The 24304-nt window shown below is 41.7% G+C and overlaps 2 protein-coding genes across 4 annotated transcripts in view; one reads left to right on the forward strand and one right to left on the reverse strand.

Annotated features, from left to right (window-relative positions):
- The window catches only part of SETBP1 (SET binding protein 1), a 386548-nt gene extending 384559 nt beyond the window's left edge, over window positions 1-1989 (reverse strand). The window contains exon 1 of the mRNA XM_008261251.5: window positions 45-1989. The gene's annotated coding sequence lies outside the window, so the exon portion shown is untranslated. The remainder of the gene's footprint in view (window positions 1-44) is intronic.
- LOC108177140 (uncharacterized) lies at window positions 559-4465 on the forward strand. 3 transcript variants are annotated; one of them, XM_089305199.1, is made up of 4 exons: window positions 559-1341; window positions 1640-1757; window positions 2118-2322; window positions 3594-4465. In XM_089305199.1, the coding sequence occupies exon 1, from the start codon at window positions 559-561 to the stop codon at window positions 1228-1230; it is 672 nt and encodes a 223-aa protein (XP_089161325.1). In that variant the 3' UTR covers window positions 1231-1341; window positions 1640-1757; window positions 2118-2322; window positions 3594-4465. The 3 variants fall into 3 exon arrangements, with proteins under 3 accessions (XP_089161325.1, XP_069906367.2, XP_069906369.2); XM_070050266.2 differs by having other exon boundaries at window positions 559-1757; XM_070050268.2 differs by lacking the exon at window positions 1640-1757.
- Window positions 4466-24304: the final 19839 nt, after the last annotated feature.

Consider the following 24304-nt stretch of genomic DNA (forward strand, 5'->3'; position numbering starts at 1 on the left):
CTGCGCGCCGGGGCTCCCGGGGCAAGGTCGCCGCGCGTGCTCACCCATGTCCCGGCGGCTCCGGCTCCGCTGGCCCTGGCGCTCGCTCAGATCCCGGCTCCGGTCGCTCGCCGGAGCCCCCAAAGGTGCTGCTGCGGCAACTCCATGGCGATGAGCATCTGTCAAACGGCGAGCCGCGGGGCGGGCCGCCCTCGCTCGGGGGGCTGCGGGGCCCCCGGGCGCGCGGAGGCGGCGGCGAGCGGCGGGCGCCCCGGCCGGCCCCGCGCTTCCCGCCCGGCGCGGCCGCCTCCGCCGCGCCACCGATTTATGGAGAGAGATATCAAGGGGGAAAATGGCGTCTCCGGAGCCCGAGGAGTCCTGGAGTAATCACATTCACACACACACACACGCCCGTACGCACACACTCGCTCACACTCGCACACGGGCGCGCGGCGGGCCCGGCTAATTTTAGCAGGAGCCAAAAAAAATTGTATATATATATATAAATATATAAATATATCCCCGTCTCTCCGATCAACGCTATTTCCACCACCTCCCCCCCCCCCTTGTCTTCAAAGGATGGGTTGGAGCTTTAAAAATGTTGCTGGGTTTGGGCTCGCAGGAGGCGGCGCGCGGAGGGCGAGGGCGCTTTTGCTGAGCTGTGCAGTTCGGTCCGCGGCGCCCGGCGGCCCTGCCCGCTCTCCGCCCGTCCGCCCGCGGTCGCTAGTGCTGCCGCCGCCGCCGCCGCCGCCGCTCCATGGCCGCGCCCGCCCCGCGCCCCCTTGCCGCCCGCCCGCCCGCGTCCCCGGCGAGAGCTGGAGTGGGGTCGGGCCCGTGTGCCTGCCTCCCGCGCCCTCTCCCGAGTCCCAGAGTCTTGGTGAAAGGAAGGGGGAGGGCGCGGGCGGGGAAGGGGGGGAGGATCGGAGCGGCCGCGCGGCAGAGGCGAGCGGGGACCGCCACCCCGCCGGCCGCCTCGGAGGGGGCGCCGGCGCCCACGCGGCTGGCCCCGCGGGCCCGGGGCCGCTTCTCGGGCGGGAGCCGGTGGAGAGCGACGAGCGGCCGCTCCCCTCACCTCCCCACCCCCGGGGAATCTCGGTCAATTGGAGGGAGCGGGGTCTAGCCGTGAAGGAGGAGGGAAACAGTTGGTGGCGGCCGATCGGGAGCCCCTCGCCGCCCCCCGCGCCCCTAGCGCTCCCCAGCGCCCTCGCGGCCCAGTGGCTTCTGCGCGTCGGAGTCAGCGGCGGAGACTGAGCGGCCGTGGGGAGCGCCTCCGGCTGGGCGCGGGCTGCCGGGCTCAACACCGCCACTGTCTGACACAACAGGGGCAGTGTCGCGGGAGCCGCGCGTCCAGGCGCCGACGTGGTAGGCTCTCTCAACTGGGCGCAGCGTGGTTGCTTTCTTTCTTTTAAGCGGGTCATGAGGCTTCCTTTCCAGGGTTGGTTTTACTTTATTTGTGTATTGTGTTTTAGTAAGCTACTTGTAGGCATCGGGTCCTCGTGTCATTTTTTCTCGTTATCCACCACAGTTAGACTCTTGCAGGGAAGGGCACGGATGGCAACCTCGCAGCTCCCTCCCTGATCCGGGTGGTGGGGATGTCTTTGGTGCTTGGCAAAACGTGGCGGTTACTTTTAGTCTCTGGGCATTTCTGTTGGGGTTACAGAAGGGGCGCTTTTCGGGCCAAGGGAAGAATGGAGAAGCTTAGGGACGCTGTGCACTCCATCAGCTGACTGAGGAAGACTCACAGAGACCTGCAAAGGGCTATGCTTCCAGATCTCCAGGTAGAGGTCACTCCGAACGCAGGCAGCTGAGTTTGACCATGCCTTTCTCTGTGAGAGTTGGGTGAAACTGAGAAATGTTTGGGTGGTGAGTGGGGGGCGGCCCCCTAGCAACCACATCAGCCACTGCCAACCCCGCTTGGCTACAGGGTTGAATTCTGTCGGACGACCTCTTTTTTTCTCTTTTTTACCGGAATGCTCTGGAGCAAGGGAGAAAAAGTGGCTGGACCCCCGCCCCCCCCCCCCGCCGCACCTCCCTCTCACGCACACACTCACACACTGGTCCACGCCCCCGGGTGTCAGTCAGGGTTTTGCACAACAATTTATCCCCTTCTAACTCAAATTATCCTCTTTGTTGGGAAGAATGTTCTGACTGGCCACAAACTTTGCCTCCCTTACTCATCACTGCAAGACCTCCAATGGAGCAAGATTTCCTCTGTTCTGCGCTGTGTTGAAGCATAACTATTAATGAGAAAATAATGCTTCATTGGAAAAAATTCAACAAGACATAGGAGCTGATGATGAAAGAAGAGCTGAAGGCACACAATACTATGCCAAAATGACCTCGGTAATCACCTGACCTTTGCCCATCTACTTGTGCGTCCGGATTTCTGATACCCAAGACCAAAGTAGGCAGAGGACTAAGAGTGTGCACCATTGATGCAAAGCAGAAAGTGCGTCCAGAAATCAGAAGGGTTGGCTTGCATCGTGTGAGCCAGAACTGAAGTTTGTTGCCCAAGTCTTTTTCCTTTTAAAATTTAAGCATGTTAACAGGATTGTCCTTCCTGTGGTGTTGTGTTTCTTTGGAGAGAAGTTCAGAGAAGTGTGCGCTGTATTTAAAAGTCTCTGTAATAATGGTAGATCTGTCTGTTGAATCATAGTGCAATAAAAGTTCACCCTCGAGTATCACCAAGTCAAATCCCATCATCTCTAAGTTGAGGAACCACGCAAAGAGATTCAATAGACTTCCCTGAATCATTAAGTTCAGCGAAAGCCATGAATCTGCTACATGTGCCTGGACTTCTCATCCAGAGTTTCTTCTTTATGTGTAGCCCATCTCCCAATGATTAGAAGTGAGAGGAGGGCAAGGAAAGGAGGGATCTTCTCCTTCTTTTAAAAGTGTTATATATGTAAAAATAATACTGTATACCTGCTAATATATAATAAGGTAATGCATAAATATAGTTTTAAATAGGATTGCTAAAAACCAAAGCTCCGGCCGAATGATATGTCTGTTTATAGAATAGGAGCTGTATTTAAATTCTAGCCAAGTTCCACAGAAATTCTTCTCATATTATTTCCCTAGTAGGTCATTTTTTAATTCAGAATGAGACCCTGAAACATAGAAAATCTATAGCTGGTAAAGAAGTTGGGTTAAAAATAGTGTCGGGCAATGTTAAGGGACTGATTTTTGGGATTCTAGGATCATTTAAAAAAACAAAAGGCTGATCTGAGCACCTTTTAGGAATGTACATGACATAGAGACATAGACATAACTAAGAGTCCTGTACTTTCTCTAGTGTCAGGATCATGCAGTCCCTTAACAAATAGTTCAGCGGCATGGATAATGTGCCAGGTCCTATGGTTGTAACCATAGTCAAACACAAGACTAAGACACAGTTCCTATCTTCACAGGATTCACGACTTAGTAGGAAAGTTGATATGCAAACTTTCCAGCCACAACTAGTAAGGGGCTATCAGAAAGGAGGTGCTTAAAAGTGCATAGAACACAGAGGCAGAAGCTGTCAGAGGAGGGGAGTCACAAATCATGTCCTTTAGCAACGTTGAGCACTTATTGCCTTGTGTATTTTAACACATTTCCTTTTCCTCTTTGCATAGATGTGTCTCATCTAACCTGTTTTATCAAGGATGCACGCGTTGACAAGGATGCCCTGTGACTTGCATGGACAGTGTCAATAAATGTGGCTGAGAATAGACATCACTTCCGATATCATGAAATAGCTGCCTTGCTGCCAACTGAATGATTACTCTGTGTTCCAGGCCTCCATGTGCCTAATCTTTTGTTATGCCAACCACTCCCTTACCCAGGGCCATTTGCTGAAGACAGTGCAAGGATCTGCAGTATTATCATACTCCACCGGTCTTGAGGACTCAACATATGGTTCAAAGTACCACAAGAAGACATGTCATTTTGACATCTCTGAAGGTAGTTAGAACAAAATGAGGCAAACCATCCATTCCACTTTGGTGACAAGTTGAGATCATGTACTACAATCAAAGGCTCCAAGACATTCTCCTTCCTTTCTCAAGTTCAAATACAATGTATTTTTTATTTTATTATTTTGACAGGTAGAGTTATAGACAGTGAGAGAGAGAGAGACAGAGAGAAAGGTCTTCCTTCCATTGGTGCACTCCCCAAATGGCCGCTACAGCTGGCATTGCATCGGCCTGAAGCCAGGAGCCAGGTGCTTCTTCCTAGTCTCCAATGTGGGTGCAAGGGCCCAAGCACTTGGGCCATCCTCCACTGCCTTCCTGGGCCATGGCAGAAAGCTGGACTGGAAGAAGAGCAACCAGGACTAGAACTTGATGCCCATGTGGATACTGGCATCACAGGCAGAGGATTAACCAAGTGAGCCATGGAGCCAGCCCCTCAAATACATTATTGATTCTCACCTTTTTGGAAAACAATGTAGCATTACCTAATGTAGTATTCTCAAGAATGATTATAAAACAAAATTTCCTGAGCAAATTAATTATGTCTGGAATCCATCATGATTTGATTAGATTTGAGTAGACCCAGTATCACTACCATTTTCATAAATGTTCTCAATGCTTCTGCATATGCAACAAGCACTGAGAATCACTGATCCATTGGAAAGGGTATGCATCCACAATGCTCTCTTAGTATAGATATTATTTTTTTATGGTTTTTTAACTTTTATTTAATGAATATAGATTTCCAAAGTACAGCTTATGGACTACATTGGCTCCCCCCCCACCCATGACTTCCCTCCCACCCGCAACCCTCCCCTTTCCCGCTCTCTCTCCCCTTCCATTCATATCACGATTCATTTTCAATTTTCTATATATACAGAAAATCAGTTTAGTACTTAGTATAGATATTATTAATAGAAGGTGTACCTAACCAAAGGAGGTGACAGCCACATGAGCTGTGTAGTGATTGGGTCATAGTTGGAGGCTGGAGGCAGTTCAGTTCTGGAAATGTAGAAATTGAGAGTATGCTACATAATGCAATGAAAAGAACACAGACCAGGCCGGTGCCACGGCTCACTAGGCTAATCCTCTGCCTTCCGGCGCCAGCACACTGTGTTCTAGTCCCGGTCGGGGCGCTGGATTCTGTCCCGGTTGCCCCTCTTCCAGGCCAGCTCTCTGCTGTGGCCAGGGAGTGCAGTGGAGGATGGCTCAAGTGCTTGGGCCCTGCACCCGCATGGGAGACCAGGAGAAGTACCTGGCTCCTGCCTTCGGATCAGCGTGGTGCGCCGGCCGCAGCGCGCCAGCCGTGGCGGCCATTGGAGGGTGAACCAACGACAAAGGAAGACCTTTCTCTCTGTCTCTCTCTCTCTCACTGTCCACTCTGCCTGTCAAAAAGAAAAAAAAAAAAAAGGACCACAGACCAGAACATTAAGGAGATTTAGCTTCAAGTTTATTTGGCAAGTCCCCTCATCTCTTCATCTCTCTGCCCAATTAATTTCATTTCTGAAGACAGAGGGGTACTGTAAAGTTCTTTGAGGTCCAGGCTGGCATTTGCTCTGTCTTAGGTTCAAGGACACAACAGAAATCTAGCAGGGTGGTGAAACCATTTGGGGACCAGTCAGAGTGGGATGTGAAAGCTGTCCTTAAATGTAAGACCAGCATCAGAGAAAATACTGATTCATTTGCTTAACTCTGCTCTGGAGGGGAACCACAAACCCCAATCAGCTGAGGTTATGGAGAAACAGATCTCAACTCAATGTAATGAAACTGCTGATTGGACAGCAGATGAAAACAAATCTTCTTAAAGAGTAATGGACTCTCTTCTCTTAAGTATTTCAGGGAAGATTAGGTACCTTTATTTTTCTATTTCCCTCAACCCACAGGCTATGAACTCTTTGAAGTCAAGGGATTTGGACTGTACTTCTGTATCTTCACTTGGTAACATTGTACCTGGAGCTCAGTAAGAGTTGGTGAAATGTTAAAAATATTTAACACATGATATGACATGGAACCCATCCATCAGAATACTGCTGACACATAGCCCTGCTCAGCCAGGTGCTATCTCATTAGTTTTTAGATCTGTGGAGTTTCAAGAAGGACAGAGTGACATACTGAGGGACCTGGAGGTGAGTGTGGAGCAGTAGTTATTTTAAAATTCTAATTTTAAACACCATCATGCCTATCAATGTGTATTGGATGAACATCAGTCCTGCATCATGGATGAATTAACGAATCAATCAATCAATCAAGGATGCTGTATAGAAATAAAACATGACAGATTGGATTCTAGTCTTGCTGTGCCATTAACTGGCTGGGTGGAGCTGAGTAGACAACTTCGGTCCTCTCTACCTCAGTTTCTTCCTCTATAAATAGAACCATCATCTTACCCTAAGCCTAAGATATCAGTCATCATGAAGCTCACAGGAAATATCACATGTAAAATTATATTACAAAGTCAAATAAGTCTGTTCAAATACTTGTTTTGATTATTAAAATATGATGTGAACAGTTAAGTGACTCCCTCCAAATGCAGCCTAATTCAACTGCCTCTCAGGTAAACATAGTATCTTTCTCCCTCTAGGTAGTGAGAAAGTAATTTCCACTCCTGATTTCTCCCACCCAGCCCCACATTGGAAGGGGCTCCTCTTTCCACTTCCTTCTTTCAATGTTACTTTGGTTGCTTAGCAACAAGAAGAAAATGTAATTGTCCCAAGAAGAGAACTCCAGGTCTGAGAACAACTGGATTATAGTTTTGGAAACTTTGTCTTCCTGACTGCAAGGAATTCACTAAAGGAAGATTTCTTGGCACAGGGTTCCTTGTGAGGATCCTCTGAGAGAGTGGCTTTCACTATCTGAAGGCAACAAGGGGAGGAGGGAAGGAGGGAAGGAGCATTCTTCTGGGTTTTTATTTCCTGGCTCCTTAGCAGATTTGTTGTCACTGTGACTTCAGAGCGCCCCACATCTGCAGCAGGGCTTGAGATGTTCCCAATTCCTCACTGAGCCTTATGTTATATCATGCTACAGGCATAAGAGCTAAAAGGAGATCTCAGAGAATACCACAGGAAGATGAGACTTTTCATTTTCCCTAAAAATGTGTGGGCCACAACAGACACATTGATACACAGGAAGGTGTTGCAAGGATGACTTAATCAAATTTAGGTGGAGTTCTTAAAAGGATACAGGCAACCTTGAGGAAGGCTGGTACAGCAAATACAGCCAGGCCTCTTGGAAATTGGGAAGTTGCCAGCTCCTCTTTCTTACCCTGCTGTGTCACATTGATCCCTGCCTGAGCTTCTTTGAACCTCTCTCTGTGTCATTTCAGAGACAACATTTACTTTTGATCTTTTTTTGTGACCATCTTGTTTTTGCTTCTTTATAATGTTGGCTTATGTGGGTCTGTGGTTTCTCTCATCTCCTGTGACAACTCTCAACTGTTTTGGCCATCATTTCTGTTAACTGGCTTCCTCATAGAAAGGGATCTGATTGCCTCCCAGTGATCCAAGGTGCAGTCCATGACCAAGGCCAATAGATGATGTGCCCATGGTCCATCAGGCCCTTCAGCAGGACCACAAGGAATGTCCCTACAACGGGGCATGGACAAGATTGGCACTCCTGTTGTGTTTAAAGTGAAGAGAAAAGCCTACTGGAAAATTAAACTATTTGCAACACCAGGGTCATCTTGTACAATGAGAAGATCTTGGATTTAAAGTTAGAAAGGTTGGGCTTGACCCACTCTGAGGAAAACTGGTTAAGCTACCTCTGAATTTTACTTTCTTCATCTGAAAAATGGGCCTGATAGTGGCACCAACTCTTTAGGGCTTTAGTGAGAATTAAATGCAGTTATTTGAGATAATGTATAGAAAGAGCCTGGATGGTTAAGATTTGCTAGGTGCTAGGAGAGGGTATGAGATTAATAGTACATATTTATAACTAGACTTTTATTGAGAACCCACTATATTTGGCATTAACTTGGTCCTATGGATAGGCAAACTATTAAGACATGTTCTTTACCTTGCAAACTTCCAGTCTGGTAAAAGAGGTTCATGCAATGTACAAACCAGGAATGTCTGTCTACTTTATTCCTACTGGTTGAACCTGAGAGAAAGTCTAGCTTATTAACATTTTTCTCAAGGCCAGCTCTTGCTGTTAATAGCAGGATAGTCCTCCTCTGTTGCAGCTCTTTCCTGCCATCATGCAGCTTGCCATCCATTTTAGCACATGACTTTACATATGAACCATAAGGAAAGCCCAAGAGAGAGGATGCCTGCTACTGATAAATATAAAAACACAGAAAAGATTCCCTTATAGAAGAGTGTCTATCCACTTGCTGTTATGAAGCTAAGAGAAGAAAAAAAGAGAGATTCAAATAAGACATAATTAAGACAAAAGCCTTTATGGACTTTTTTTATGCTCTGAAAAAAATAAAATAGTACATAGAGATGAAATTGAGTGGTTCAATTTAAATAACCCAGTTTTGCCACAGAATGTTTTATAAGCATGTGGAATTGTCAACCTATTATTGCTAGTTTGAGTTGGCTTTTGGTTCGATTAACTTCATGTGAGCATGAAATACTTAGGCAGGGGGAGGACAGCTTCTAGAATGGTATAAGAATGGCCATGAGTAAACATCAATTTGAGCCCTGCTTTCTGGACAATGGGTTTATTCCAAGCTCTGAGGTTAGAATCTAGAATCATTCTTTGACTCTTGGTGGTTAAGCTATTCAAGTCTGTGGATGTATCAAATATGGTATTGTAGATCCCAATATTAAATACATCTTAAACAATGTCATTTGATTCAACCCCAGTTCCAAATAACTCAGCAGCTGGGGAAAGCAAGAAAAATTGCTCAGAGTGACACAGCTAGGAATTATGAGAATAAAGATTTGAAACCTAATAATCTAACTCCAGAGCCCACCCTCTTATTCATTGCACCATCCGGCTACCGATTGCAGTATTGCCTGGCCAGGAAGCAGCAGACACCTGGGTACTTCTTACAGCACCTCTTTAGAAAGTATTGAATGAGCATGCTGATTTCAGTTTTCTAAGCTGAATGAATCACAGTAGCATTGAAGCTTCAAATTGTAGATCTGGCAGGTTAGTTAGTGGTCATTTGGCTCAAACAGTTTACTTCAGAAATGAGAGAAAACTGAGAATCAGAAAGATAAACACAAGGGTAACATGGCCTGATTTAGAAACCAATACATTGCACTGTAGTTCCAGAGCTCTCCCCATGACAGCCAGGTGTCAAGACTTGGCTATACCCTCTGTAGATCAATCCAGACTAGGAAAAAAGAAACTAGGAGTTTCAGCAAATGGAAATCTCAATGAGACTGCAAAACAAAGATATCTGGACATGTTCTCTTTGAGAAAATAACTTGGCATACTCTTTTGTGATTATCCATTTTCAAATAAAATTGTGGTCCAAAGGAAAGAAAGTAGGGTTGAAAGCTCCACATTTAGGCAAATATTATCTTAGCAATTGCTCAAATTTTTATTTTATAAAATTGATAATAATAAAGTGTTTTGGAGAAAAGGGTAAATGGAAAAATATTTTGAGAGGTTAAGCATAAGCCATATATATAAAGCTATATATGAAGTATTTCTGAAAATAGAACACTTTTGTAAACCAAAATTGATTTTTATAATGTCATATATTCATAGGGAAAGATGTTAAATCTGTCCACCAATTTATCCATTCACTCACCCACTCATCCATCAATATTAAACGACAACAATATCTAGCCAGGGTAATACTTTCAAAGCAAATAAGAGCATGTAATATTTGGTTTCTAGTCTTCAGAAAAGTTGATTGAAGAAGACTATGAGTTCAATTGAGTATACTAGCATGCCACTTTTCTTATTCAGATCCTCAGTTAATTTTATCAAGATCATCTACTTCTGCACATCTCCAACAGTTTCCTAAATGAGCAAGTTCTCTCAAAGACAATATTATAGAAGCACGCAATGTTGTGGAAGTCCATGTTACTGTCTGTAATTAGTCTCTATTGTCCATTGTTTGAAATTAGAAAAATCTGAAGTGTACAAAGAATGTCCATTCAGGCCCTGTGTGAAAGTTTTTGAACAATTAAATTGTGTATGTGTATATTTCCATCCTCGTCCTCAATTTCTCAATAGACAATTTCATTTCTGTGAAAAATGAGATAATATGAATAAAGGACTGACCTGTGTCTGACACAGGAAGGTGAGTAGGAAAGTGGGAGTGACTTCCACATCACCTAGATTATTTTTCTCTATTCTACTACAGCTACTTCAAGTCACTCAAAATTATTTTTATGATCATCTATTAACCTCTAGAAATTATTACTATCTATGTTTATTATTTTGGCCACTGGAGCAATCTGAGTACAGCTATGGTAGTCATACATAATGCAAGTATCTCTAACCAGTATGCTAATTTTTAGAGAACAAAGGAAAAATTAAATAAAAAAATTAAAGTCTTGCTTAAACTTAATGCACAAGATAAAATGTTGGCTTGTTTATATATGTTTTTCTTTAAATAAGGGTATCCCTTTATGAAATTAGTGGCTAAGTCTTTTGTCTAGTGTGAAACACAAGATTGATAAAGAACAATTATATTTCTTATCTCAGGATTCATAAATTATTATTTATGCCAGGGCAAGTGTGAAGAGGGCCAGACTTAGTGTTGGGTCTGTTAAGAAGGTGTGGCAGACTTTGGAGGAAGAACTTACTGAAAGCAGTAGATTAATCAGATAAGCAGAATAAGCTCTGGATGATATCAATGTCACCACTGAGATAAAGGGTCAAAGATAAAGTTGTAGTTGTGCCAATATACAGGCAGAACACTGGGCTGGTGAATTGATGGGAGGCAAAACAATGCAGCTAACATTTGGGAGATCTACTCATGGTCCTGAGAGAAGGAAAAGATTATAAAAGTAAAGCTGAAGCCTAGCTATGGCAAAGGGGATACAAGACAAGTCAGATCATTGGAAATAGTGGCCTTCATAGAGATTAAAACAAAAGTGGAGATGTGTGAACTCACTGTTGGGTGCTGATGTTCAAGAAGGTATCTCTGATTCTGAAACTCAAGTGGAGAGACCCTGAAACTTTAGTGGAGAGATCCTGATGGTGAGTATGGGGCCACTGTAGGAAGTGAGTGTGTTCAATGTTCAGTATAGGAATAAGGCTCTCCTGGCAAAAAGTCAAATATTCAAAAACCACGTTATATTAAGCTGTTCCAACGCTGCTTGTGACGTGATCAGATTCTAAGTATTGTCCCATTTTTTCAACGGGAACAAAAGGAGAATTAAGACTACTTAAAGGGCAGAGACGGGGCTGGTGTTGTGGCACAGCAGGTTAACACTCTGGCCTGAAGCGCTGGCATCTCATATGGGTGCCACTTCAAGACCTGGCTGCTCCACTTCCGATCCAGCTCTCTGCTATGGCCTGAAAAAGCAGTAGAAGGTGGTCCAAGAGCTTGGACCCCTGCACCAGCACGGGAGACCTGGAGGAAGCTCCTGGCTCCTGCCTCCTAGTTTCGAATCAGCACAGCTCCTATTGTTGCGGCCAACTGGGGAGTGACCAATCGGATGGAATACTTCTCTTTCTCTCTCTACCTCTCCTCTCTCTGTGTAACTCTAACTTTCAAATAAATAAAATAAATCTTAGAAAAAAAAGGGCAGAATGAGAGTATTTCAGGCATGGAAAGCCAAGACACTCTGGGGGAAAAAAAAAAAAAAACTAAATGAAAGATCTCCGCGAGTGAGATCCCAGTGGAAAGAATGGGTCATCAAAGAAGGAGGTACCTTTCTCTGAAGGGAGGAGAGAACTTCCACTTTGACCATGGCCTTGTCTAAAAATTATCAGAGTCAGTGATCTCAGGGGCCTTCCATAGCCTTGGCAGCTCATGACAAGAGCCTAGGGTGATTACTGAAGCCATAAACAAGAGTGTCAATTTGTTAAGTCAACAACAGGAGTCACTGTGCACTTACTCCTCATGTAGGATCTTTGTCCTTAGTGTGCTGTACATTGAGATTTAATGCTATAACTAGTACTCAAACAGTATTTTTCACTTTATGTTTCTGTGTGGCAGCAAACTGTTGAAATCTTTACTTAATGTATGCTAAATTGATCTTCTGTATATAAAGAGAATTGAAAATGAATCTTGAAGTGAATGGAAGGGGAGAGGGAGTGGGAAAGGGGAGGGTTGCGGGTGGGAGGGACGTTATGGGGGGGAAGCCATTGTAATCCATAAGCTGTACTTTGGAAATTTATATTCATTAAATAAAAGTTTTTAAAAAATAAAAAAAGAAAAAAAGGGCAGAGATTTGGCTTAGCAGTTGCAATGTTGGTTAGGACTCTCCCATCCCAAATTGGAGTACTTGGATTCTGCTATGAGCTCTGGCTCTTGACTCAAGCTTCCTGCCACCCATGTAGGAGACCTGGCTTGAATTCTCTGCACCTGGTTTCTGTCCCCTCGCTGTTGTTGGCATTTGGGGAGTGAACCAGAGAATGAGAGTTCTCTTTTTCTCTTTCATAAAATATTTTTTTAAAAAGACACTACTTAGGTTCTTCCCTAAATCAGATTATTGATGCCTAGAGTGGGAACAAAATTTATTTCAAGATTAATATGTCTATAATATAGAAGTAGAGAAGACACAAGCAGTAGTATTTAGGTAGCAGGGCAAGATACAGTGCTGAAAAATTCCTTGTAAATTGTAAAGACAATTTTGGAAATATTAGTAAAGAGCTCCTGTTGAGCTAGTTGGCCAAATCTATTATTTTGGAAAAAAATAAGAATTATTGTGTTCACTTGTATAAATACAAGTGTTCTGTCTTGCCCAGGAGATTTGACATGAATCAGGGAAAGAAATAAGCACTTTGCTTCAGTTATTTCCAACTATTTGTTGGATACTAACTACTGCTAGAGATGTTCCTTGCCATAGAGTTTCTTTTTTCCACAACTCTTTCCTAATATTTAATCCTTTCCCCAATCATCTACATAAACTGCTTTTCATATTTATTTCTAATCTCTTTCTGTAGGGTCTAAATCAGATATTTATCTGCCTGACCCTTATCACTGTGATTAAGGTCTTCAAGAAACATGGTCTCTCTCTCTCTCTCTCTCTCTCTCTCTCTCTCTCTCTCACACACACACACACACACAGATTTATAGTCAGGAGACTGCCTTGGATGGAAAGAGAAGCTCAGAGAAGGAGAGAACATTCAAGATTCCTGGCCAGAGGAGGTAGCAGCTTATTTAATCACCTTCACAGTAGTGGGTAGCAACCTCTAATGAGACTCCCTCCCCACCTCTATCCCTGTTCATTCTGTTATTCATATACCTCTAATATGCATCCTTCCACATAAGTTTCAACTAGCTAATTAGAAATTGGGTTTAAGATTTAGAACAATTTATATGAAGCTTTAAGTTACATGGGAGGATAAATAGATTTTCACTTCTGTTTATGATGGAATGGCTGGTATAGTAGTTACTCACCTGTTCAGAACAAAGCACCTCTATTTGAAGACATTTGAGAGCAACAAAAGAAGCTAAAACACTAAGTTTCAAGTCCCCAAAAGAAGGAAAATTCATTAATGAAAACCTGATATTCATAACTACTTCTTCCCTTGAGGCATTTGCTGACTCAGAAGACTCACATGGAACAAGAGTCTAAGAAACCAAGCAGAAAGTAGAAGCTAAAAGGTGGGAAAGATCAGCACATTCTGATTACAACTAAATCTGGGAGGCTGAAAACTGTAGTGAAAGCCTTCCAAGCCAGCCAGGACTTGGTGGGCCAAATTCAAAGAGAAGGGAAAAACACAGGGAACTAAGCACTTGCATTGTTTTTCCATTTTTTAAAGATTTATGTATTTATTTGAAAAGGAGAGATGCAGAGAGAGAAAGAGAGAGAGGGAAATCTTCCATCTGCTTGTTCACTCCCCAAATGGCCACAATGGCCAGGGCTGGGCCGGGCCAAAGCAGGAGTCAGGTGCTTTATTTGGGTCACCCTCGTAGGTGCACAATCCCAAGAAGTTGAGCCATCTTCTTCTGCTTTCCCAGATGCATTAGCAGGGAACTGGATTGAAGTGCAGCAGCTGGGACTCAAACTGGTGCCCATATGGCATACCAGTACTGTAGGTGGAGGCTTAACCTTCTATGCCACAGCGTCAGCCCCATTGCTTTTTCTCTTGAGAAATGTGATGATTCCTAAGAAGGATGTAGAAAGAGGATGAGGGATCAATGAAAGACATACCAAAAGGCTCCAGAACTAAACACGGTTTTCGAAGACCAAAATTATGGCAAGTGATATACATTATGGTGCAGCAGGTTAAGCCACTGCTTGGGACACCGGCATCCTATATTGGGGCAATTTGTTTGAACAACAGCTGCTCCAAGTTTCTGATCCAGCTTCCTTCCTTTGTACCTGAGAGGCAACAGATGATGGCCCAAGTACATGGATTCCTGACACCCATGTTGGAGACATAATGGAGTTCTTGGCTCTTGGCTTTGATCTGGTCTAGCCCCAGCTGTTGTGAACACTCTGGGGAGTGAATCAGAGTGTGGAGTCTCTCTCTCTCTCTCTCTCTCTCTCTCTCTCTCTCTGTGTGTGTGTGTGTATGTCTGTCTGTCTTTTAAATACATAAACATAGGTATTTTTAATTATGGAAAGAAGAAAACACTATAGTTGAGGCCTCACCAAGAAAGAAGAGTTCTGGTAAACATTTCTGGGCTTTCACTTGGAATCCTTGAAAGCCTTCATCTCAAGAGTAAAGGTGTTGGCGTGGCTGGTAAAAGCTGCCACCTGTGATGCTGGCATCCCATATGGGTACCATGCTGCTCCACTTCTGATCCAGTTCCTTGCTAATGTACCTGGGAAAGCAGTGGCAGATGGCCAGAAGCTTGGGCTCCTGCACCTGTGTGGGAGACACAGAGGAAGCTCCTGGATCCTGGCTTTGGTGTGGCCCAGCCCTGGTCATTGTGGCCATTTGGGGAGTGAGCCAGAGGATGGAGGATACTCTCTACCTTTCTCTCTCTCTCTCATTCTCTCTCTGTAACTTTTCTTTTCAAATAAATAAATAAACCTTTTTTTTAAAAAAAAGAGTAAAAATAAACTAGAATTACAATGATAGGGTAGCGGGTAAAGCTGCCACCTGCAGTGTTGGCATCCAATATGGGAGCCGGTTCAAGTCCTGGATGCTCCACTTCTGATCCAGCTCTCTGCTATGGCCTGGGAAAGCAGTAGAAGATGGCCCAAGTCCTTGGGCCCCTGTACCCACGTGGGAGACCTAGAAGATGCTCCTGGCTCCTGGCTTCAGATCAGCACTGCTCCAGCCATTGCAGCCAACTGGGGAGTGAACCAGAGGATGGAAGACCTCCCTCTCTCTCTCCCTCTCTCTGCTTCTTCTTTTCTCTTTGTGTAACTCTGACTTTAAGTAAATAAATAAATAAATAAATAAATAAAATTATCACCATTAAAAAAACAAAGTTAGGTCAACTCTAAATTAATTCCATGTCTGATTAAATCAAAATGAGCCCTCTATAAGGATATAAAGCGCAGTCTGGTGAAGATACCATTGATCAATATTTCTGTAACTTCCATTTACAATGTCTAGCTTCCAAACAAAAAAATTGTTGGACATTAAAGGAGATAAATAAAAAAGAGACAATAAAAATGGAGTAAAAAATGATCCAGATTTCGGATCTAACAGATGTGTATTATGAAATGAGAGGTTACTTCATTTCACCAGACACATATTTTTCATTCAAAAAGAAATTAAAATTCCATAATAAGAAACTCAATGACAGTAAGCAACATTTCAGTAAATGAGTATAATAACAAATTAAATACAATGGAAGAGAGGATTGGTTGACTGGAGGTTAGAGCAATAGACAACGTCTAGTCCAAAGCATACATCAATACATGAACTTCAAAGTGTGATTTAACATATTTCAAATGATAAAGCATTTTTAAGATCAGAGAATTATCTACGATGGAAATGGAATTAACATAAAATTAATAACAAAGAGATACCCATAAATTACACAAAATCTCCATATGCTTTGTAAACAATATACCTCTAAATAGTTAAAAAGTCAAATAAAAAATCTATTTGTATTTCCCTACATACATGGCTTGTACTTATCAGGAAGCCTCTTCAATGAAGAGAGCGCTATCCTAGATACAAGGGAAATATAAATCACTTATAGTCCCATCCACCCCAAGTACACACTTAGTGTGCAGGTTTCTCTCCCAGTTATTGCCTAATTCTTAAAAGGGATTGTGGTAGATACCCTGATGTCAATTCACTTGTTCTTTCCAAAATAACCAAATCTTCATATTTTTTATGAATACTGGAATTAAAGATTATATGTCCAGCCTCTTTTCAGAAAGCTCTGACCAGATGATTTTGCCCAAAGTGATGATAGTAAAAGTGGTATATGAAATTTCAAAGAATGTCTTCCTGATGTTCATTTTCTCCATGCTAATGCCTAAAATGCACTTGCTGTCACTTTGCACTGAGAGGTTCAGACTATGTTCCAAAAATCAATAAGGGCAAAGGAGCCTCACATCTTGCAGTGATATGTATCAGTCCAGGATCATCTACCCAGATTTTACAAGAGAAATTACTCTCTTATGGACTCCAACTATAAGGTTAAGATTTCCTACACTCACTTTTACTCACTGCTGTGCTTGCAGGAGCACATACATGTTTACTCACTGCTTAAACTACTCATATATAATCAAGAGTCTTAATCAGGGTAAGTTGTTAATATTCCTGTACTTCAATACACTTTTAGAGTTATAAGAAAAACAACTTCTCAGGATTTTAATGACCACAAAAAATGAAGATAATGAGATTTCATTTCACTTGAATCCTATAGTCAGTACACACTACATTTTTTATTTGTTCTTTATATTACCATAGGGCCATTTCTAGCCCAACTGATGTGCCTCATTAAGTAAAATGACGACCATAGAATGATTTATTGAGTTAAAATACTATTTTTGTTAAAATATTAGTTTCTACTGGAAATCAAAATCAGCAACTTACACATTTAATATCTCAGAGTTTGCAGTTTACAAATAGGAAACACTAATTTGAGTTTTAGTTCTAGAGAAAGTATAATCAATAGTTAGCTGAAGTTCTCTCCATTGAATGCAAAGCATCAATGGGTGAAAGATTTGAGTTAACTGTCAGGTTAAAAAAAAAGATTTTCAGGCAACATGAAACTCTTTGAAAACGCCAAGAACTTCTAGGATTTCCTGTAACAGCGTTCCATGCTGCATACTCTTAACCAGCCTCTTCAGTTAATATTTTCCATGTTTGCTTTTTCCTTGAGTTCAAAGGGCTTTGTTTTTCAAGGGAAAACTGGTAATTGTACTAATTGGTCCATCGTTTACTCTTATAACTGCCCTATGTGCAAGAATTTTAATTTCTCCCTCCCTCTATTGCATGCACCATACTTTGTGTATGGCACAGGAGTGGCCTTGCCCTACTTGGGTTAGAAGGGAAAGCAATTATGTTAAAGAATTTCTTGAAATAGTCTCTGGCATTTTTTTCTACATGGCTTGATGGTCTTCTCTTTAGGGAGATCCATTAGGATAGTCAATCTTGATATGGAGAGGGAAGAATAAGACTTGGATGAGCCACAGCTGAATTCAGAACTTCTAGCCTCCCTCTTTACTCAATGCATTGATTTTCATAAATCTGTAGGAAGATAAACAATAACTGTAAGTGATCCAGCTAGAGTTCTAAAAAGGTTCCCCTGGCTGACTTGGAGTTTACAAGAAACTCAGAAAGTTTTGGGTGGAGGCTAAATAGAAATTGAAAGTTCTGGAGTGTGTGGGTTTTGTGCTGAACTCTCTCACATTTTGTGCTTTAAACTTACAAGTATTTTAAGGAATAAATAAAGTAAGATGAAAGAAGAATTTTTGAGAATTAATTGAACTGAATATAGTGAATAAATTGCCACTCTATTCATATGGTCTTTCATCTCTGGGTGAAGATGTACTGTATGTCTAATATGTCTAATATGATCATGTATACTATGTTTATACAGACTAACCTAGAGAAAAACATTTGTGAATTTCTAGGACTCATTTTCATGTCAGCGATCACTTGACATAATAGAAAGAAGCTTTTCAAGGCTGTGTAGAACCAAATTTGAAATTTGGCTTCAACCTTTTACTAGTTGCATGCATATGACCCAATGACTTAAATTTTTTTTAGATTAGATCTCCATTTCTTAGATAAATAATATCTGCCTTCATCATTTTTATGAAGTTCAATACTCAAGTATTGACAAAACATGTCTAGAACATTGTTCATAATGTTTGAGTCTCAACCAGAAGCCACTTGCAGAAGGTATAGTTTGTCCTTTATTCTATTACTAAGCCAGCAGCCAGAGCTATGTAGACACTGATGATGATGTCATAAGTTTCCACCTCAGTTATGAGGCTGGAACATTCAAGAGCATGATCTTAAAATCCTGAAATGTGGTGAAGGTAGATATCTTTCTGAGTACAACTAAGTCTTGGTTTTATGATGAATGGCATAGATAATCTCATGGAGCTCCATGTGTACTATTAATTTTTGGACTGCAAGCTTTTGCCTTTGTTATTTTTGTAAACCATTGTGGCAAATCTGACCTAATTTCACTGTTACCATTTCCTCTTCACTAAAATGAGGTTCAGACAAAGCCAGGAAAGTTATGCAACTTCCACAGCTCGCCTGAGGTTTACCTGCCTTGTCCCAGCTCAAGAGCACCTGTACAACTGATTCTTTCCCCTGACCATCTTAGTTATTCATCTGGGTTGGGTCTGTGAGCAGTTTAATTCTGATTGTCACTGTCTGGTCAACAAAGCTATCTCAGTGTTAGCTGCAACAAGTGGTTGCTCACTTAATGCCCTCAGAGAGCTCCCTATTGGCTTCCACAGCTGTCAGTATTTCCATTTAAGTCAAGCCTCAGTGCTCCAGATGGCATCTCACAACTAAAATATACAGATCACCAAGGAGAGAAGATAGGGTGGGACCATTTGCACATTTGCATCCATTCACAAGTGTGTTGGCCCAGATTGGTTGGCAGATTAGCCGGCTGTATCCATGAAAATCTGGAAGCCAAGACCAGAGGGGGAGAAATAAGATACAAGTCTGGCATGGTTAGATGAAGGGGAGTAGGGATCAAGATTTCTGGTTTTGGATCTTAGTCATAGATGAGTCTTGACAGTGGGGTCACATGAAGGAAATAGTATTAGTACAAGGCAACTGATTGCTTGAAGAAAGAATCCTAAAGATGTACAAATGCTCCTTTCTTCTTTGTACTTTTCAAATTCTTTAAAAATACATAATGTGATAAAATACATAAGAAAGGCACTAACTGTACAAGAATGTTAAAATTTATTATTCCATGATTCCATGCTTGACTCTTTCACAGTTGGAGGGGATGACTGGATGATCACAAATATGATTACAGCCTATGTAGGTTTTGGTTCCTTTTTTGTGGTTTTCTTATGTCATGGTCACTTTATTGGATTGCCTCTGTGACACATTTTCACCCCTTGTGGTACTCTACTTTATTTCTTCTCCAGCAGCAGCCATAATGCAACCCTATCTTTCCCACTGAAAGACTATTCTTAGAACATTTCTTTTTCTAGGTGACTATGCCTGTATTTGTAGGTCGAAGTTGAGGCTTGACCAACATTTGGTGATTCAATCTCTGGGCCTGTAGCCAGAAATCCATAACTGATTCAGTTCCTAGGTAGCTTTGCTCTGTATAGACACTGGTTGTCTTAACCACCTTGATCAGATAATTCTTGGAATAAATAAATTTGATCAGACATGATGAGTATAACTGTCTGCATAGATCCAAAGTTCCTTTCTCCTTTCTGAAGTAATTGCCTGAGGCTGTGAGCTTCTGACTGGCAGCAGTTCGGTCAACCATTTTATTTCAGTCAGCTTCAGGCTGAATCCAGGTAGCACAAGCCAAAAGGAGCAATTAAGGCAGGACACACAAGACATGAACTGCAGCTTAAATTTGGATAACAAATATCTAGACATCTCAGGTCCATAGTGACCTCCTCTAGAAAATGAGGATAAACATTCCAGCATAGTTAATTACCCAACTCATTGTCAGGATCAAATTAGGTTGTGAATGCTGCCATCCTCTGAAAATTGAAGTGCTAAGTAAGTGGACAGTACTTTTTATCAGCACACTGACCATTACATTGTCTACTCAACACAATTATGCTGTACCCAAGCATCAGAAGAATAGAGCTTGTAACCAAGTGACAACAGCCTACTTAAGGGCCATCCCTGGTGTCCAATTTGCCATTTTCCCCTGTTTTCACTCCTATTTAGTTCTGGAAACATTGCAAGTGATTTTCATCTGATTTAGGAAAGTAATGGAGCAAAGAGACTATCTGTAAACATAAAGAATACAATGGGAAACATTATGTCTGTATATAAAGAAAGAGAAATAAAAACCAAGTGAAAAATTTTACAGCTTGTCTCAAAAGAAGTATAAAATTAGTGGATGAAGGGCATGTTGTTACTTTTTTATATTTACATTTTGCCAATGTAAGGCCTCATAATATTTTTACTGTACTTGTTGATGTGGCTCTTCTGCTTGTCATATGGATTAAAAATTGAGGCTCCGGAATTAGAGACTGCAGAGAGGTACAGATTGGAATAAAAAGCTAAAGTGATAATGGCCTGGGCTCTTTCAGCACCTTCCCCTGGCACAGTGCTGAGCAGGTGCATGACATCAGGTCTAACATCCAGCTTCTATCAAGCTCTTATATGTGTTTTGTAGGAACACCTCTCCACTATTCATCTTCCTCACTTATACTCCATTTTAGAAAAGGGAACCAAGCATCTACCAAAGATGATTATTCTTGGAATTAAGATAGGAGCTTAGAATTAATTGAGATAGGAACTCAGAATTCTAAACTCTGTCTTTATTCTTTCTTGCCCTAATATGGTCAATCTATCAATTGGAAACTATTAGTGTCTTGACATATGATCTATATCTGAAGGAATTTTGCTTTTCTGTTGCAAATCTAGTTAATTTGTCTATCTATATTTCTATGGATGGAATTATATGTTCCTTAAATTCATACATTCAAGCACTAACTCCCAATGTGGGTCAATTTAGACTTTTAGGAAGGAATTAAAGTTAAATGAGGTCATAAGGGTGGAGTTCTGATTTGATTGGGTTGGTAACTTCATAAAAAGAGGAAAAGATCTCTGTGTGTGTGATCTGCAAGTCATGAAGAGAGTCTAGCAGTTACTGAGTTAGCCAGCACCTTGATCTTGGACTTCCCAGACCCTAGAACTGTGGCAAAATAAATATTTTTGTTGTTATTTAAACCTCCCAGTATATGGCATTTTGTTAGGGCATTCCAAGCCAATTAATATATAGTTAAATTATTTGAGCTCATTTATTTTCAATTAAGAAGGAATAATTTTGCTAGTCAGATATGAAGTCTTTTCTGTTATAACACTCAGAAAACAAGAGGTTGTATAGTAGTTGATTCTATAGCTTGGTATCCTCAGGAGGACACAAAAATTGGCAAAGTTTGCCCAGCAATTAGTGTCAACTCTGTCTAACACCCAGCTTGCTGAGTCCTGTTCTTGTGTGTCTTACATCATAATGCAGTTGGACACCACCAAATCCTGAGCCTTGCCAATGTGTCAAAACTAATCTAATTATGACTCAAACTCCAGAAACCATAAAGAGAGGATTAATAAATATGACTGTGTTTAAAAAAAACCAAAAAGGAGCCGGCGCCGCGGCTCACTAGGCTAATCCTCCGCCTAGCGGCGCCGGCACACCAGGTTCTAGTCCCGGTAGGGGCTCCGGATTCTGTCCCTGTTGCCCCTCTTCCAGGCCAGCCCTCTGCTGTGGCCAGGGAGTGCAGTGGAGGATGGCCCAGGTGCTTGGGCCCTGCACCCCATGGGAGACCAGGAAAAGCACCTGGCTCCTGGCTCCTGCCATCGGATCAGCGCGGTGCGCCGGCCGCAGCATGCCAACCGCAGCGGCCATTGGAGGGTGAACCAACGGCAAAGGAAGACCTTTCTCTCTGTCTCTCTCTCTCTCACTGTCCACTCTGCCTGTCAAAAAAAAAAATAAATAAATAAAAATAAAAAATAAAAAAATAAAAAAAATAAAAAAAAACCAAAAAGGATTTCCACATGGCAAAAACTAAGGAAAACAAAAGCTTACCACAAGTGGAATCAAATGGCAAATGAAATCTAAGAAGAAAGTATTTGGCAACTTAGAGTAATTACCTGATAGGAAAATGTGCAAACCGAATGAACAGTCAGTTCACACTTAAATAAATATAAGACTTTTTTTTATAAGTTTACGAAATGATTCACTGCATCTATCACATTAGGAGTGCAAAGTTGAACTTTACTGAGATAATTTTTTTCACCTTTCAGACTGGCAGAAATCCAAAAGTCTGATGCTATAGTATATTGTAAGGCTTTTTGAAAATAGGCACCCTCATTCACAGTGAAAGGGCAAATTGTCACAGTCCTTTTGGAGAGCAACAGAAATAACATCCAAAATTACAAGTATATGTCCTTGTTGACTCATATTTTTATTTACGGGAGTCCATCCTACAGCTTGTATAAGTTCAAAGTAACTTTTGTTCAAAGTAACTTTTGTCCAAAGTAATTCATATAATAATGTTCATAGCAGTAAACAAATGGAATCAGCACTAATGTCCATCAGCCAGAGACTGCTTAAGTAAAATGAAGTATAATTACAAAGTGGAATATAATAAAATTAGCTTGGGAAGTATGAGGACCCTCCCTATGTAGTGATATGGAAGAATCTCCAAGGTGCTTTAGAGAATTAAGTACAGATTGAAGATTCTGCTATCTTGAAAAAATAGAATGTGTATATAGACCTAAATAGACACTAGAAGGATATGTCATCTTTGCAGTGGCCTATGGAGGTGAGTAGTCATGAAGACAAGAAAAATAAAGGAAGGAGATATTGAATACTTTATCAAAATAAATTCTTTTAAAAACAATTATTTTTTATTTATAAGGCAAACAGAGAGGAGGGAATGAGAGAGAGAGAGAGAGAGAGAGAGAGAGAGAGAGATATCCCATCCACTGGTTCATTATCCAAATGTATGCAACAATTGGATTTGAGCTAGGTCAGAGCCAGGAGGCCATAACTTAATCCAGCTCTCCCACATTATGGCTGGGATCAAATTCCTTGATTCTTCATCTGCCCTCTCCCAGTGTGCACATTAGCAGGAAGCTGGATCAGAAGTGGAGTTGGAACTTGAACCCAGGGAGTCAAACATGGGAGATAGGCTTTTTTTTTTATATAAAAAACATTTATTTATTCATTTAAAAGGCAAGGTGATAGAGAGGTGGGAGTCGAGGATAGAGAGTTTTCTAATTCACCAGTTCACTCCCCAAATGGCCACAACTGATAGAACTGGTCCACACTAAAGCTAAGAGCCTGAAACTTCATCTGGAGCACCCATATGGGTGGCTGGAGCACAGGCACATGGGCCATCTTCCACTGCCTTCCTGGTGCATTAGCAGAGAGCTAAATCAGAAGCAGAGCAGCTGGGACACAAGTGCTATGATATGCGATGTCTGTGTTGTGGGCAGCTGCTTAGTTCACTGTACCACTGGCCCGTAAGATGTAGGCATTCTAAGCAGCAACATAACTGTTGCACCACGTGCCCATCCCCAAGTTTTGTTTCTGAACATGTAACTTCTTTACCTGTTCATAATTCCATCAAAATAACACACACAGAGAGGGGAGAGAGACTAGTACTTCATGAGGAGAATCCAGAATCTCCCCACCATGTCACTTTGTTCTATTTCCTGATGCAAAGAATTTCTTTGTTATGGCTATTTTCAGTAGCTTCCGAGTAATAACTTTACTTGGCAGTTTAAAGAAACACATATAGAACAGCCACCACGTATTCTGAAAGTGTAATATTTAAAAGAGATTTGGCTAAGAACCTGGAAAACGCAATCCCAAGATAATCTTACCAGTTTAAAATGTTTTCAATTACTATCTGTGGCATGATATAATGGAAAAACACAGTCTTAGACACAACCACATTTGGGTCCAAATCTCATTTCTTCCACTAACAAACTCTGTGGTCTTAGATAAATACATTCACTTCTAAGAACTTCAGTTACTGCTGTTAAAGTAGTCATACTCACAGTAGTACTAGTGAGTATAGCCTCATTCAGGTTGAAGAGCTGGCCTTGGTAGATTTGTCATAAATGGTAGTTGTTATTAAATGATTTATATATTCATTGTAATGTTATTTACAAAATAAAGACAGATTACAAAATCAGTGACATCTCATCGCTCCAGAATTTCACTCTGTCTAATCTCGCTCACT

This window comes from Oryctolagus cuniculus, chromosome 10 (assembly GCF_051225735.1).
Source record: "Oryctolagus cuniculus isolate XC-2025 breed Fujian yellow rabbit chromosome 10, ASM5122573v1, whole genome shotgun sequence".
Taxonomy (NCBI): domain Eukaryota; kingdom Metazoa; phylum Chordata; class Mammalia; order Lagomorpha; family Leporidae; genus Oryctolagus; species Oryctolagus cuniculus.